The following is a 15,183-nucleotide window of genomic DNA, read 5'->3' as shown; positions in this document are numbered from 1 at the left end:
AGTTTTAACATCATAGCAAATACCACTCATAATATATTTTAAGTTCTTGGTACTGTTGAAAAATCAGTGCACTTCTACAGTTGCTAGGAGAAGACCCAAATGTTTACTGAAAGTTGAAACTTGAAAGGTTCTTCCTTGACAACCTGTTTCTTACTTACATAAACTGCTTAAATACTGTATCAGGATTGGGACTGTGTTAATGGCAGTGATTTATTGTGTTCTTTGGGTTTTTTTGGTTGTTTTTTTTTTTAAAGGAGGGATGAAACTTTTATATCCATTAGTTAGCATTTAAAAAAATAACTTATCTGCATACAGCTACAGTGTAGCAATGTAGGTGTGCCACAGGGACCTTCTTCCATCTTATACATAGGCACATGTTTGGTAACCCAAATAATTGGATGTGATTTTTTTTTTTTTTTTTTTCCCTTAAATGATTGTTCACCAAGCGCAACAAGTAAAAGTTACTAAACTGAAACTGTGATATTTTCAGGAACTTCAGTGCTATGTTAGAATAAATTCAGGTACACTTATGTGAAGAATACTTAATAAAGCTGAAATAATTGTATACCTAGTGCTTTTCTTGCTTATCTGATTCAAGTCAATGTAGTTGTTTGCAGTGATGTTTTGGTAATGATTATTACTGGAAGTCTTTGTCATTCACTTTGCTCTTAGATTTTCGAAGAGAGAATGTGCTGCCTCACTCTACCTCCAGATCCAGACTTACTTTATTGCTCCAGTCTCCCCCTGTGAAATTCCTTATCAGCCCAGAGTTCTTTACAGTGCTGCATTCTAACCCTGTGAGTATAGCATCTACAGCTGAAAGACTTTCATAAATAAGTGCTTATAAATATAGTTGCCTTGCGTACAGAGATATTGCTCAGTGTTTGATGCTAAGGTATTGGGAGCACATAGGGAGGCTGGATAAATTCAAACACTCATCATCATTCCTTGCAATTGGTGGGCTATCAGAGTTGTCCTAGTTGTCATTATAGCTTCTACAGTTCTTATTTTTCACTCAGTCCTTCATCCTTCTTATGATACAAAACTCATTTGTTTATTGAAGCAATAGCTTTCTTACTATGCTTTGCAGAGGGTGAGAGACAATTCTGAGAATGAAAATGATGCTTATTTTTTTAAGATCACTTTGCTGCTTATGGGATGATTTATTTCCCAGATTGCCTGGTTTGTATCAAAATATATTAGAGGTCACACTGAACAAAAAAGCATCTTAATATATTATTTTCCTTTTCTGTTTTGCCTGTTCTTTAGTGCTGCTTCTTATATTGGTTTTTTTTCAGTGTTCCTTTTACTTTGTGTAACAGGATGTATAGTGTAAACAGAAGTAATGAATAATTTGTTGTCTGCAAGCACACTTGTTAATAATCCAGTGTTTTCTAAATTACTGGTCAGTATTAGTTTGGTTTTGATATATATGTACGCTGGTCTGTATCTGAATAATTCTGCTTAGCTTGCGTAGCTTTATCTTGAACATATGAAACAGGATGGAGGTAGATAAGACCTCTGGCCAGGGACTGGAGGTGTAGGGGCACAGAGTGATTTAGGTAGCAGCACAGTGCGATAGGAGGGCCTATGTCTTGGCTTCTGTCTCTTGCTAATGCCAAGAGAAAGACCTGGTTTCTGGTTGGTGGATTTTTTTGGAGGGGAGGGCGTTAACTGTTTATTTTCCCCTTTTATTTAAAGTTTTCCTTATTCCTCAGTGCTCTGCTTTTACTCTCTTATTTTAATTTTATTACACAAATTATACACGGACATGCAATGATAGGGTATTTTTGAAAAAATCAGTAGGTGGAAACAATATTTATGTAGATTTGTGATAAGTTCTACAAGCTTATGTATCTCTGTCCTGCAGAAAACCTTATCGGCTTTATTGCTGTATTCTATGGCTGCATTTGACTCATTATTCCAGAAATTAGAGAATATCTATGAAATCTCTACTTTTAAAGCAATTTTAATGTTATAGGATTCTTCACAGTTCCAGGGACAAGTGTGGTAAATGGAATCCGTAATATATTTCACATTTTGCTTAAGTGAGTCAATTATGAAATTTTGTATATCTCAAGCAAAATGAGAAATATCAAACACTTATTCCAAAACCTCAGAAAGAGGACCATTTTTTTCATACTGTTGTGGCTTAGTTAGAGATAATTTTTAAGGTTTTATAGATTATTAGATCATTTATTTACAGTGGAAAAGTCTTTTGTAGTAAGAAGAAATTTTATCTTTTAAAAGAATTTCATTTTGTTGTTTATTTTTCAGAGTGCCTACCGCATGTTTACAAATAACACGTGTTTGAAGCACATGATCACCAAAGTCCGTCGGGACACCCACCATTTTGAGCGCTACCAGCATAATCGTGATTTGGTGGGCTTCCTCAACATGTTTGCTAACAAACAGCTGGAGCTGCCGAGAGGTTGGGAAATGAAACATGACCATCAGGGCAAGGTAACTGCAAAGCACATGCGGCTCTGAGTGCTTGATCTTGGATGTTGCGATGTCCAGACTCGGCTGGTTGCTCTTAGCAAGAGCATAAGTGCATGTAGTTCTCTAAAAGGTGTGCATCCCTTTTCTTCTGCTTTTGCCAGAAGAAGATTGGAATTTCTCATGACAAAGCATTATATGAAAGGAGGAGACGACTGATAAATGGTTATTAATCACTACAAGGAAAATTGCTAGAAAATCTGTAGCTTTTTTACTGTGAAATAAGTTGCTTAGATTCCCTTGGATGTTTAAAACTTCTTTTGAAGAGAATTATCTACTGTGTAAATACAGGCAGTTCAGTGAAGTTCTTCGGAGTTTTGCCTGTGTACTCATAAGATAATTTAGATGTAAAGTTACTTTGTTATTATGTACTGAATTTTATGTAGTGATTGTTGAACCATTTGTATTAGCTTTTTTCTTGTTTGACTGTCAAGCTTTTCCTTAGGGCTTTTTTATTTCCCCCCACCTCCTTCAACCTCAAAGTCTTGAGTGGAATTCATTAGTGTGTGTTATTTATGCTTTTTTCTTTAATAGCTAACCATTTTCCTAGGTGAGTCCTCTACCCAAATGCTAAGTAGGTCCAGCCTTCATCAGTTTCTGAGACAAAATGGATGCACTTAAGGACTGGGATAGCTCTGGAGATGATCACTCTATTTGTTATGTATTGATTAACAGGAAAGAAATTGTCTCTAATAAGTTTCATTAATAGGGATCTTGAATAGTTGCAAGTCTTACTGCTTTTCAAAACAGGTATCGCTTTTCAATTTCTCACAAAATATTTTAAAATCAAAGAACAGACATTTTTATAGTAGTAACGTAATTTTAATGTAACTTTAAACTAGTGTATCCTCACTATCTAGAATATGATCTTCTTTACAGAAGATAGGAGGGTTAAAAATAGACTGTGATTAGCATGTGAGGAAGTGATAAGGCTATCAGTTCGTGTGAGAAGTCCTAATTAGGACTATAGGCATATTAAGCTTCTCAGTTCTTACGTTTATCAGTCTTGGTATGGTTAGCTGTGAGTGTCCATATAAATAATGAGCTTGATGCTTGAAAAGATTACAGGCAGATTCTAAACTGAAGGGTAGAAAAAGTGCTTGAAGGTTGTTTTTTTCTTGGATTTATTAACTCTGGAAAGTACTGTGGTTTTTTATTAGAAACACAATTAGGAATGTGCAATTATACTAACCTAAACTCTTCTCAGTTTTAAGTAATTCTTTTTCTGTTCGGTTATTCAGAGGCCAATTTTCTCCTGAAGAATACAGCAATTTTCGGTTGACTTTAATAGGCACTCCATAGAGAGAATTAGACCTTTGGATTTCTGGTGTGGTGTTTGGTAACAGTGATGCTACCACAATATTGATCAACAAGAGGAAGCACTGAATAAATCCCCACTGGGATTTCTTCACTTTGAATTAGGCTCAGTATTGTTCATTTTCATTATATTGAATTGCTTTTGTCACAAGTAGCACTTGTGGCCAGTAGAAAAGCCTATTCAGCACTCAAGAGAAATGATGGCCAGTACATGTTGAGACCACTGCTTGGTGAGACCAACTGAAACTGGACCTGCCTTTATTAAAGCATAAAGCTAAAGAGAAGCAAGTAGAAATTAGCCGTGCCACAATATGTAATTATATTTCCTTTCACTGGCTACTCTTTCCTGCTGAGACGAGGTTTTCCTTATTTTTCCAAGTATATTATAGTAAGAGGCTTCGTGCTCTTGCTTACGAGGCACAGTGATCATTCTGACCCTTATGCAGTGCTGAGTAGTAGAGTTTTTACTCCCCAATGTCAGTGCAGTCCTGCTTGCTTATCCTCTTTGCAGGCCGTCTTCCAAGGTCAGATGGGGACTGCCTACCTCTGAACTCCCTTCAAAGCCTCACAGCAAAGCCCAGTTGCCCACTCCTCTCTGACTCCTCCATGTATCCCCTGCAGAAGATAAAATCCATTTGGCATGCACTTCTCCCTGACAGGTCTGCCGTAGCCAGGGTGTAGTTTGATTGGCATTACAGATGAACCTTCATCAGTCACTGACCACAGGGAGGCAAAAGACATTGGAAAAGGTGGTAGCAGGAAGCATTATATAGGCTAGATAGGTTCCTGAGCTGAACTCGGTCTGATAACTTTGAAATTCTGCATTGCTGTGTACGTGTGTATACACACATGTATGTACGGATAAGCACCCCAGTGCATTTGTGCAATATGTGTAAGCACGTGTTCATACTTTAAAGCCAGATGCAAATGTATATACTTTTTAATTAGATCTCTGCAAGATGTGCAAAGACATAATAAGTTATTGTAGGACATTTTTTTTTTCTTTCTACAATGAAAGAATCCATTATACTTGGTTACTGATGTCTTCAATAGGAAGAAAAGGTATTTTAGCAAGCTTCATAGACTTTAATTGGAAAGATAACTTCGGCAACTATCTGTGTGTAATGGGCTAAATGTAGTTTTGGCACTACCCATCTTATGTAAGTCTCTTCAAGCATCATAGATTTATGGATTATGGCTGGACAGGAGTTATGAGAGGAATTTTTTTGAAAGGAGACAGTGAGTCACACTGTATTTTGAGCTGTGTGCCAATGTCCAGATTAGCCCAAAGCCTTGAAGATCCAATGATTATCTTCACCAAAGCTTCAAAGTAGTGATTTACGCTTTATTTTAAAGTAGGCTGCTACTAGCTGGCCTGCAAGCATTCATATTTAATAAGACATGATTGTCTTTAAGTTAATGTTTAAACTGCATTGTTTATTTAAAAGTAATGCTAAAGAACACTACATGCAATATTGGATTGCTGCGTTAACTCAAAGAACTGTGTAGCACAACTCTAGGTCATACTTTCTCCTATATTGAATCAGTACTTTTTTTTTTTCCTAAGTGATTTTACAGTATAATGTTGACTTAATGAAATCAACCTTTGTTTTGATGAAAATACTTCACATCTTACCAATACATATAGACTAGACTAGGTAAAATAGTAGATACAAGGACATTGGAAAAAAAAAAAACCCAAACCCTATACCAGCCACTTGCTGATAAGAGAAATAAACCTATCAATCAGGAGCAAAATTTTCAGAAATCCTGTATATGTTCCAGCAGCCTCTTCCAGTCATTTTCCAGACCCAAAACTGAAATTTCAGAATGGCTTTCGTTCTGCTTTCCCACTGTTTTTGTATTCTCTAATCTGTATACTTGTGCTGCAGGTGACATCATTATTTGTCAAGATGAACAAGTCCTGCATCAGGCTCAAACGTTGCAATTAAAATTGCATTTATTGAATACACTCGATAGTTTTTGAACTGTGGAACAGTCAGTTTCACTTGTGTACCTGTAACTCTGTCAGATGATCAAAACAGAATTCTTCATTACTATTCAGGTAATGTGATTCCTTGCTTGTAGGCACTGGTTACAGGTACAGGCGATCGCTGTTAGGGCTGTAGGAGGCTTGCTGCCCTCTTCTGCAGTGTTTCTAAGGTTTTGCAACTTTGGTGTCCCTCCATATGCTTCTCCTTCCTTGGGAAATGGAAGTATGAACATTTTCTCCCACCACAGTCCATAATGGTATTTCGTTACTGTATAGCAGAACACACTGGTTTGCCTACCTACCTTCACAGCAGTCAGAAGAATTGCATTTTCTCTGGTCTGGCTATACCAAGCAGTCTGAAACAATGATTTCATGAATACTATAAGCTGGCATCACTGCCAGAAGAGCCAGTTCTGTTCTCCTCTCGTCCCTGGTGGGCTGACCGAGGTTAGAGGAACTGGCAGGGCGAGGGACAAAAAGAGAGTAATTTTAGCCTGGACCAGCTCCCCAGCTGGCTTCACTGCGTGGCTATACAAACACTTGTGCCAGCACAAGGCAGGAAGGGTGCACAAGGGATGAAACAAGTGGTCAGGCTGGGGGAAGATGAGAATGTTTCTTTTGCTGACACCACAGGACTGAACGGTTTATGAAACTGTGGTTGAAGTACCTCACTGGTATCCAAACACAGAAATGGCTCCCGCAGTCCCCAACCACCTCTCTGCTGGTCCAGATTCTTCGATTCCTCAAACCAGATGTCACTTTACTGTAACTCTCCTGCTCAAAACTGGGATCTTTTTTTGCCACTTCCACATGTTTCCAGCACTGTGACTGAAAAAAACAAAGTGTGTTGAAATAGAACAGTGCTGCTTTCCAAGTGCAACATGAACACTGGAAAAGTTTAAATTTCAGGGCTTAGAAAAAGTTTAAATTTCAGGCTTAGAAGAAGTTTAAATTTCAAGGCTTAGAAACCTTTTTGGTTCAAATTAGACAGAATTATAGGAGGTTTTCATTTTCCAGGATACATGCTCGTCTGACCGTGCTTTCAGCAAATGGCTGACCGGCCAGTGTGTGGTAGTTCTCACTGGTTGCCTGGTTTAAATGTTTTTGTTGCCATCATCTTTGTATCCCTGACTGACCTTTTTGGTTTTGTTTTGTTTTTTAAAAAGGTTAGTGAACTTAGAATAGTTGTATCAGGAGGATGGCAAAAATGCCTGTTGGCCTGTAATCATAGTTCATCACAGGATGCAATCATACACTTGACATATATACACCCAATTGTGTTCATAATTATATAGTAAATAGTTCGCAAAGGGCAATGGTTTTGCCACTTAATGACATCTTTTTAGATGCTTATGAGGAAATGAAAAGGAGAATATACCAGGATTACTTTTATTAAACATTTAAGTCTTCTCTTCTTGACAATCATAATAAAGCTTCCTACTTCTCATGCTTGTCAGATGAGAATTTCAAAGGGCTTTATGGAAATGAATGAAGTAATGCGTAGAAGAATTTATCCCTTCAGTGAGATGGAAAACTGTTATCCCTCTTCTGCCGAAGGGAAATGCAAGCCACAGTAATGTGAGGACGATTTTCCAGAGCCTCACATCAGTGAATGAAACCTAGATCCTGAATAGACATTAACCTTGGACATACTAAAAAAAATATTGACTATAAATTCTTTCTTCTTTCTCCTTGTCTAGGCTTTCTTTGTTGACCACAATTCCCGCACTACCACGTTCATTGACCCTCGGCTTCCCTTGCAGAGTAGCAGGCCCACTAGTGCGTTAGTCCATCGGCAACACTTAACTAGACAACGCAGCCACAGCGCTGGTGAGGTAAGTTGGATCTGCCCCTTCTCTTTGGGAACCACCGGGTTTTTAGGATCATCCTCTTCCACATTGTTCCATTCACAATTCCGTGTTGTGAGGAGCGTGATTCTTCTGTAAGCGTACGGTACTCACCTGTAAATATTTATTATTTCATTTGCTAGCCATTGTTGCTTTTGAAGTGTATGATTTCAGAGGAAAAATATCAGACATGAGTTTCTCTCTTAATTCGCCGTAAGCCCATTTAACCACAGGAGAGCATCTGATTACAGATCACCAGTAGCTGTATCCTGTCTTTTGCTGTCAAAATATGTATTGTTGTCTAGCATGGTGTCTGCCAAGTATGTTGCTATAACTCTGCAAACAAGAAGGGGAAAAAAAAGTGCATGTTTGTATATACATCTAGATGTGCAACTTTCCAAATAAGTATAAAAAAATCTTACCACATATAGGCTTATCAGACTGTTATATGCATTTGCATATGTATTTCGTCTCTACATTCTAAACAGAAATACATGGAAAACACTGTTTTGTTGATATGTCGGTGTGGACCATTTTTACCAGCAGTCTCGTTGTTGTTGTTGTAACTTCTTTTTACTTGTGAGCAAGTGTATGTACAATGACTTAGACTTCAGTTGTACTTTATTTAATCTCTATATTGTTGGCTGTAAGTTTTCTTTTCAGAGGAGGGCTATTCAATGCCAGGAATAATACAATAATACAATTTAGATAATACAATTTAGAACGGCAAGAGAAATGCTCTGATTTATCCTTTTTATAGCTCAGTCTTGTGGCAGATGAAGTTCTGCCAGAGGTCTGCTTCAGAGCAGGCATGAATCTTCTCTGCCACTTCTCTAACAGGGCTTCCGCTGAGCTGCAGCGAGTGCTATACCACTAGCTGCATATCCTGTCATATCCTGTGTCAGCGTGGTTTAGTCACCCACGATACTTTCCACCCCCCCACCCCCAATGTAACGTATACTTTACAAATGGTTTTAAATAGCCTTTTCTGTCGATTTGGTGATGTGATGTAGGCAACGATGTCTTACAGCGGGCAAGGAAGCTAGAAAGTGTCTTTATATAGCTATTTAGGTCTTCGATAGGGTAAAGCAAGTATTTCTGTTGTGATTGATTTATAAGGGAGCAGAAATAATTTTTTTTTTTTAACTTCACCAAATATGCACTGAAATTATCTTTCTTTAAGCAGCATGCTAAAGCTCTGCCCTTAAAATAGAGAGATTCATATAAACCGTTCTGCTGAAGTTGTCAATACTGCAAAATAAGTGTAGTTTATCCTACAGGAAGTCATCATATATATTGCATATACACAATGCTGATTACCTGTCAAAATTTCCCACTCCATCTAGATACATGAAATTCCTTAAGCCATGATTCTACATGTAATTTTAGAAGTATTTCCTTGATATTGTTACAATTGTAACTTGAATTGAACAGAAGTATAATTCCAGATAGGAATCTCAAACATAGCAATTCAATACAGTATTCCCATTCTGGGATTAATGATGTAATAATGTTCATTTATTTGCATATGTGTGAATCTAAACACCACTTTTTCTTCTGCACTTTTTCTTCTGCATCACTTAAGTATTGCATATTTGCAGCTGTTTTTCCTGTTTTTAAACCATTGCATCAAGGAACTGTATGTTATTGCAAAAGGTGAATACTTGATGAAAAAAATTCTCAAAATACTTTCTTTGGATTTGCCTTGCCACGAACTTTGATGTTTTGAAGCCACTGACCCAGTTTTTACAGGGAGATGCTCTAAAGCAAACATTAACCAGTGTAAGGAATGCCCTTTTAGCTGAAGCTGAACTGCAGTGTGAAGCTGGAGCTAATAATAATGGCATTCCTTTTCCAGCACAGTGCCTACAGGAAATAATTTTTCATTTTCCTGAGAGAGTATTATCAGAGAGCACAAAGATCTTGAGAGATATCTCAGGACTTCTGCTTCTTTGTGATTTCAGTGACTGAATTTAAAAACAACCTTTATAATTATTTGATCTTTTGCAGATAGATGTTTTAAAGATCTTTGAAGCTTGGAAGTGTAGTTCAAATGCTAACCGTTACATGTAGGCAGAGGAACTTGAGAAGTAAACATAAAGGTCCAGCAGGATGAAAAAGAGGTTGAACAAAGTGTTTTAGATAAAATACAAAATACTGACACTGTAGACATGACTGAAGCCTCAGCACCCAGCAAACTGCAGAAGTTGCCCTGACATCACAACTGCTACCAGGAACAATTTTACATTGTGGTTCTACCCTAAAAAATGTTCATATGCAACATTTTTTAATCCCAGAAGGTGAACACAAAAAAATCAGAACTGTTTCACTGAATGATTGTAGGAAATATTTTTACCAGTTTTGGACTCATTTGCCTTGCCTGAATATGAACTCGCTTCTTTATCCTCCTGCTTCAGCCACAAACTTGTTTCCGGTTCAAATTTAGGGAAACTCCGTTCATGCACAGAGGTAATAGAGGTGCTAATGAAGGAGCAGAATCTGATTTTCAGAACCTTTGATATGGATAAAGATGTCCAGGAAGTACAAAAGACCCTCTGAAGGAATCCCAGTTTGAATTTTTTAGTCCCTTTTCAGAGTTGGGACTATTATTTAAAAACAGCAATAAACTTTCAATCAGTTTTGATTCTTCATATTAATAGACACAGTTTGCTAAATAATGTTTTACTAATAACAGTCATACAACACAGCTGATTCCTGCTGCAGTGGTTACCGGGGATAGTGATCAAGCAAAGCATTTACGTACATGCTTAGTTTTAAGCCATATGAGTTCTCACTTTTATGTACCCAAGTACATATGCTGGCATAGAGACACTCATTGTGGTTACTTGCGCATTTTCAGGTCGGAGAAGACTCCCGTCATCCGGGACCACCAGTTTTGCCAAGGCCGTCCAGCACATTTAATACAGTCAGCAGAACTCAGTACCAGGATGTGGTTCCAGTGGGTATGTCAGTATATGGCCGCTTTTCAGAGAAGTTCTCCATGACTGAGTGTGTCATGTCAGTGTGCACTGCTGAGTTTTTCATTTGGTTGGGGTGGGTGGAAGTCATCATTTGTTACGATTAATTATGTCCATCAGCATTTCCCAATTGTTCAGTTGCAACCTGCAGGAATAATACTGAAAAGTGGCTGTGCAGAACCAAATAACCGATTTAAAACTTCTACCTTCCTAGCTCACTTACTCTACGCGGTGACAGGAAGAGTTGAAGACAGTGAGCCAAGTTGTGTCCTAATTGGACTCCATGTATTCCCCGTGATTTTTGTACAACTTCTGGGCATCTATTTTGGCAGGATTCCAGAAAGTGTTAATCAGCTTGGAATTAGTCATTAGCTTAACTTCTGTTCTCAGTTACATACACACAAAGTTACTGACTTCTGTGCACCAATAACAGAATTTAGCTTATTGAATCTAACAGCTGTCACATTGTGCTAAATCAAGATAAATTAATCCAATTGACTACAATTGGCTCTTTATACTGTGGCATGTTTACTTGAAAACCTCTGCTAATTTAAATCCTTCCCCTTGCCATGGACATGGTGTGCAGACACTTCAGGCTCAGCAGTGAGTGAGGATTTGATATGGGCGTTTCCAATGACTGCTTAACATTTGAGAATGGATTTCAGTGTAGTGAAAACCAAGGTCCCTGCAATTTTATTCTAGCAATGAATATTCTAGTTTGACCTTAGCTAAGAGTGTGAGTGATAAATTATAATAGAAATTGCTAACAAAATTAGAGCTGTTAACAGTGGGAAGGACGTGTCACAATCAGATTTGGTTCATAATCAAGAAGCGTGTTCCCTAAATGATAGTAGAATTGGTAGCTGTACATGAAAAAGTTTTAACGCGATACTGCTAAACTTAAAACTGTGAAGATGAAGTCTGCTGTCATTGTTCAAAACTCAGAAGGAATGCAGTCCTGTCTTTTAGTATCTCCTTGTTTCAGCTTGGTATTTTTGTTGATGTTTTCAGCTTACAATGACAAGATTGTTGCGTTTTTGCGTCAGCCCAATATCTTTGAAATTCTACAAGAGCGTCAACCAGATCTTACCAGGAATCATTCACTCAGGTAATAAAATTAGTGAAGTCTGCTATTCCCATTTCAATACAAAATGCTAATTAAATTAGTTTCTTTCATTAAAATTAGCAGTGGAACATGGCAGATTATAGACTTTTGGCCTTTTCAAACATATTCATAAAGCTGTGGGAAATAGTTCTTTATTGTATTTCTATGTAACTACCTAAAATAAGGTTTATGAGAACAGAGGTAATGTGTTATTACCAAATAAAGGTACCTACAATAAAATGTTTGGAACAACTGGCATAAGAGATTTGCTGATGTCTTCGAAATGTGCCAAGACAGCTGGATAGCATGGCAAATGTGCCCATTCATTTGAGTATGTGTACAGCTGGGACTCTGAGGCAGAATGGCATTTGGTTTTGTCCTTATCTTCTCAATGCGCATTTACAGAAAGGCTGTCCTGACCTAATGATCTTGGAGGTAATCTTATATCAATCAGAATTTTTAGTGTTTCTCCAAAATTTAAAAAACGTGTATCTACAGGTTTTTGCGCAGTCCGACAAGATCTGATGAAGGATGATCTTCGATTGTTATACCGCTGTTATAACTCCCTCATATGGTTAGACTAGGAATGATAAAAAGTGACATTTGGAAAGTGGCAAGATCCCTCTTAAAGTGTATCCCGCACAAAGACGCTTTCGTTTGTGTACTTGGGTGTAAAAGATGGAATAACTAACAACTTGGATATTGGTGGCTAGGGCTCAAATGACTATTCTTCCTTGGACGCTAAATTTAAAAAAAATGCTGGTTTGATGGTTGCAGTCAGTCCTGTGCAGAGAGCTGCCAGCGCAGCACTCCGTGTTCCAGATGCCTGTCCACGCTGGCTGGCGCAGCAGCCAGCACTGATTTTCATTTTTTTCCATTCTCATAATGTTATTTATTGATCCCTTTTCCTCCATGTCCTGCAAGTTCCCAAAATTCAACAAGCTGCCCTGTTTTGCAGTTTCCCAAAGCACTGTTTTCTAACAAGTTTTGTGATGAGGCTTCTATATTAAAGATTTAGTTTACCCTCTTAATAAATCCTGGCTGACAAACCTGAAATAACATACTAGCAGAATACACGTTCTCTAGAAAATACAGAGAAAAGAAGGAAAATAAAAATCTACAGTTCTCAGCCTGTCAAAACAGTTCCTGTGTTGCACCTGTATCACTACAGGCAAGTTTGTCCCACCAGGCTTGGTTTGAAATGTGAGCAAACTAATCTGTTGGGAAATAGTATACAAACAATTTCTGATTATTAGTAGTTTTATTACTCCTTTTTCCTTTCTCCAGGGTGCTTGGCTTCCTTTACCCTGATAGCAATCAGACTGTCATTTTCTTTGTGTGTTTTGTGGTTTTTTTTTTATAATTTAGAGTCCAGACTGTTCAAAAGACTTGTTGGTATTATCAGATTCTGCTTCTTTTAGAACCTTTCTTCCTGATTACAGAATCATAATTTGCCACAAGATGAACCTTTCTCAAGAAAAAATAGTTTCCAGATTAAAAATGGAAGATCAAAGGATAAAAGATAATGGTTTCTGTAACTCCTCATTTGCTTGAGACTGTATATCCTTCTGTATGTTTACTTCGTAAATACACTGAAGACCTATGTCTAACTTAACTGCTTTAGCAGAATGATTCAGGATTTTAATGAACATAGTTTGATTTTACGTTAAGTAGGATCGGTCAGAGAAGCCATTCTGTTAAGCCAAATGGTTCCATTCTAGTCTTAGTCTTTGAAGTTAGTATATTTGATTGAGGTAAAGTATCTTCCAGTTGATGCTTCAGTAACATCTTATATTTTTATAAAGACCCCAGTTTCATTTTTCCTAGTTAGTCTTTTAAGACCCTGATTTACCAAGGTGTTGGAATCCATGTCTATTTGACACATTGTGAGACTAAGCAACTCCAATGACATTGCTCTAACACTTGATGAATTAAGACCTAAGTGAAATCCTACATAATGAATTCTTTGTGTCTTTTTTTTTTTTTAGTGTAGTGATCAGTACAACTGTCTGTAACCTATTTCTTTGAGGGCCTCAGTGTAATTGAAGTAGAATGATGATGATTATTTAATATTATCATTGATATTATAATTATTACATAGGTGAGGAGGAAAATCAGTATTTGGCCAGTGGAAGAGAACAGAGAATTTGAAAAGGTCTCTTACATTTTCTGTCTAAAAATAATGTCTCATTCCTAAAAAGAATGAAGAGATGTGATAAGAAGTTGAGGGTCTATTAAAATATACAATGAAGGTATGCTACAGGTAGGAAATTGTTGTTCAAAGGTTTTATGGTGGAGTGAGAACATTGTATTTATCATATAATTATATATACATACATACATACATTTATCATATATAAATTAAGCATGTAGCCAGGATCAAATCCCATTGCAAACCACCACAGATAAAACTGAGATGCTGTTAAATAATGTAAAAGGCTTCAGGCAAAGGCACCTATTATACATTAAACATAATTTATATCTTAACAGAAGGTAAAAGGCATATATTTAAAAAACTATCATTGAAATCACAACTCTTGTTGGTAACCCCAAGAAGTCATGGATTGCATTCATATGGAGGGCTGCATACGTTGGTTAACCCAGAAGACGTCCATCTGGTTCCTGGTGTTGCTGCCAACTAAATGTTAAGATATATTTTGTAATCCACCATTTATTTTCTCAAACCTTACCATCTGGGCACTGATGTAAATTGGAGTAGGTTCTGCAAGTGTCCAGACATCCCTGCCCTGGGCACACTAGGGCCATGCTTGCAGGTGGGCAGCACATGTTGGCTTTGGCTCAGAGCTGTGATCGTGGAACTACAGGGCTTCCAGGCTGAACTTGAGTCTTGACTGGTCAACACTGTGGTTGCAGCAAAGTGGGTGCTTGACTTTCAGTGCCTGTCTTCATAGAGAAACACTGCATTACACACTCCTGCTACAGCCACAGCTGCCACACTGGCAAGCAGGGACTGGGGGGCTCTGGGCACAGCCTGGCTGTGCCCTTTTTTCACCCTTGAATATGCTGTAAATGTAGTGTGAGTTACCAGGGAATGCATGTTAGGTCCACTGTTTGAGAAGGTCTTTATGCACCATGATTTTAGAGACAGATGGCAAGAAATTGGTTTGATCCTTTTGTTGAAACTGCTGCACATGAAATGATGTGTTCCAGAAATTCATATTGCAGCTTAGACTGTGTGCAGCTGCCAGCAGCCTTGTTACGCTATCGATCGCGCAGATTGTTTCTGCCCTTCTTGTCGCTGTTGGTAACAGGACAGTGGGGTAGATGGACCTCTGAGCTGAGCCAATGCTGCTGCTGTTACGTGGAGTTCTTTACTTTTTCTCTTTGTTTGGGGTTTTTCTCCTTTCGAATTGGGACAGTTTTTACTACATGGGTTTGGGTTTTGTTTTCTGTTCCTTCTGAAGAGTAAAGCCAAATTAAAAT

The 15,183-nt window shown here is 37.8% G+C and overlaps 1 protein-coding gene across 4 annotated transcripts in view; it reads left to right on the top strand.

Annotated features, from left to right (window-relative positions):
• Positions 1-15,183, top strand: part of HECW2 (HECT, C2 and WW domain containing E3 ubiquitin protein ligase 2) — a 173,625-nt gene that overhangs the window by 127,963 nt on the left and 30,479 nt on the right. For all 4 annotated transcript variants that reach the window (XM_087734507.1, XM_087734506.1, XM_087734508.1 and 1 more), the window contains 5 exons: positions 673-797; positions 2,278-2,463; positions 7,510-7,644; positions 10,517-10,619; positions 11,646-11,742. In XM_087734507.1, coding sequence (XP_087590633.1) covers positions 673-797; positions 2,278-2,463; positions 7,510-7,644; positions 10,517-10,619; positions 11,646-11,742 — 646 coding nt within the window. The remainder of the gene's footprint in view (positions 1-672; positions 798-2,277; positions 2,464-7,509; positions 7,645-10,516; positions 10,620-11,645; positions 11,743-15,183) is intronic.

This window comes from Nipponia nippon, unplaced genomic scaffold, assembly GCF_047370975.1.
Source record: "Nipponia nippon isolate SJK-2023a ecotype South Korea unplaced genomic scaffold, ASM4737097v1 scaffold_5, whole genome shotgun sequence".
Taxonomy (NCBI): domain Eukaryota; kingdom Metazoa; phylum Chordata; class Aves; order Pelecaniformes; family Threskiornithidae; genus Nipponia; species Nipponia nippon.
The sequence above is the reverse complement of the archived record's forward strand: the minus strand, read 5'-3'. Positions and strand labels throughout refer to the sequence as shown.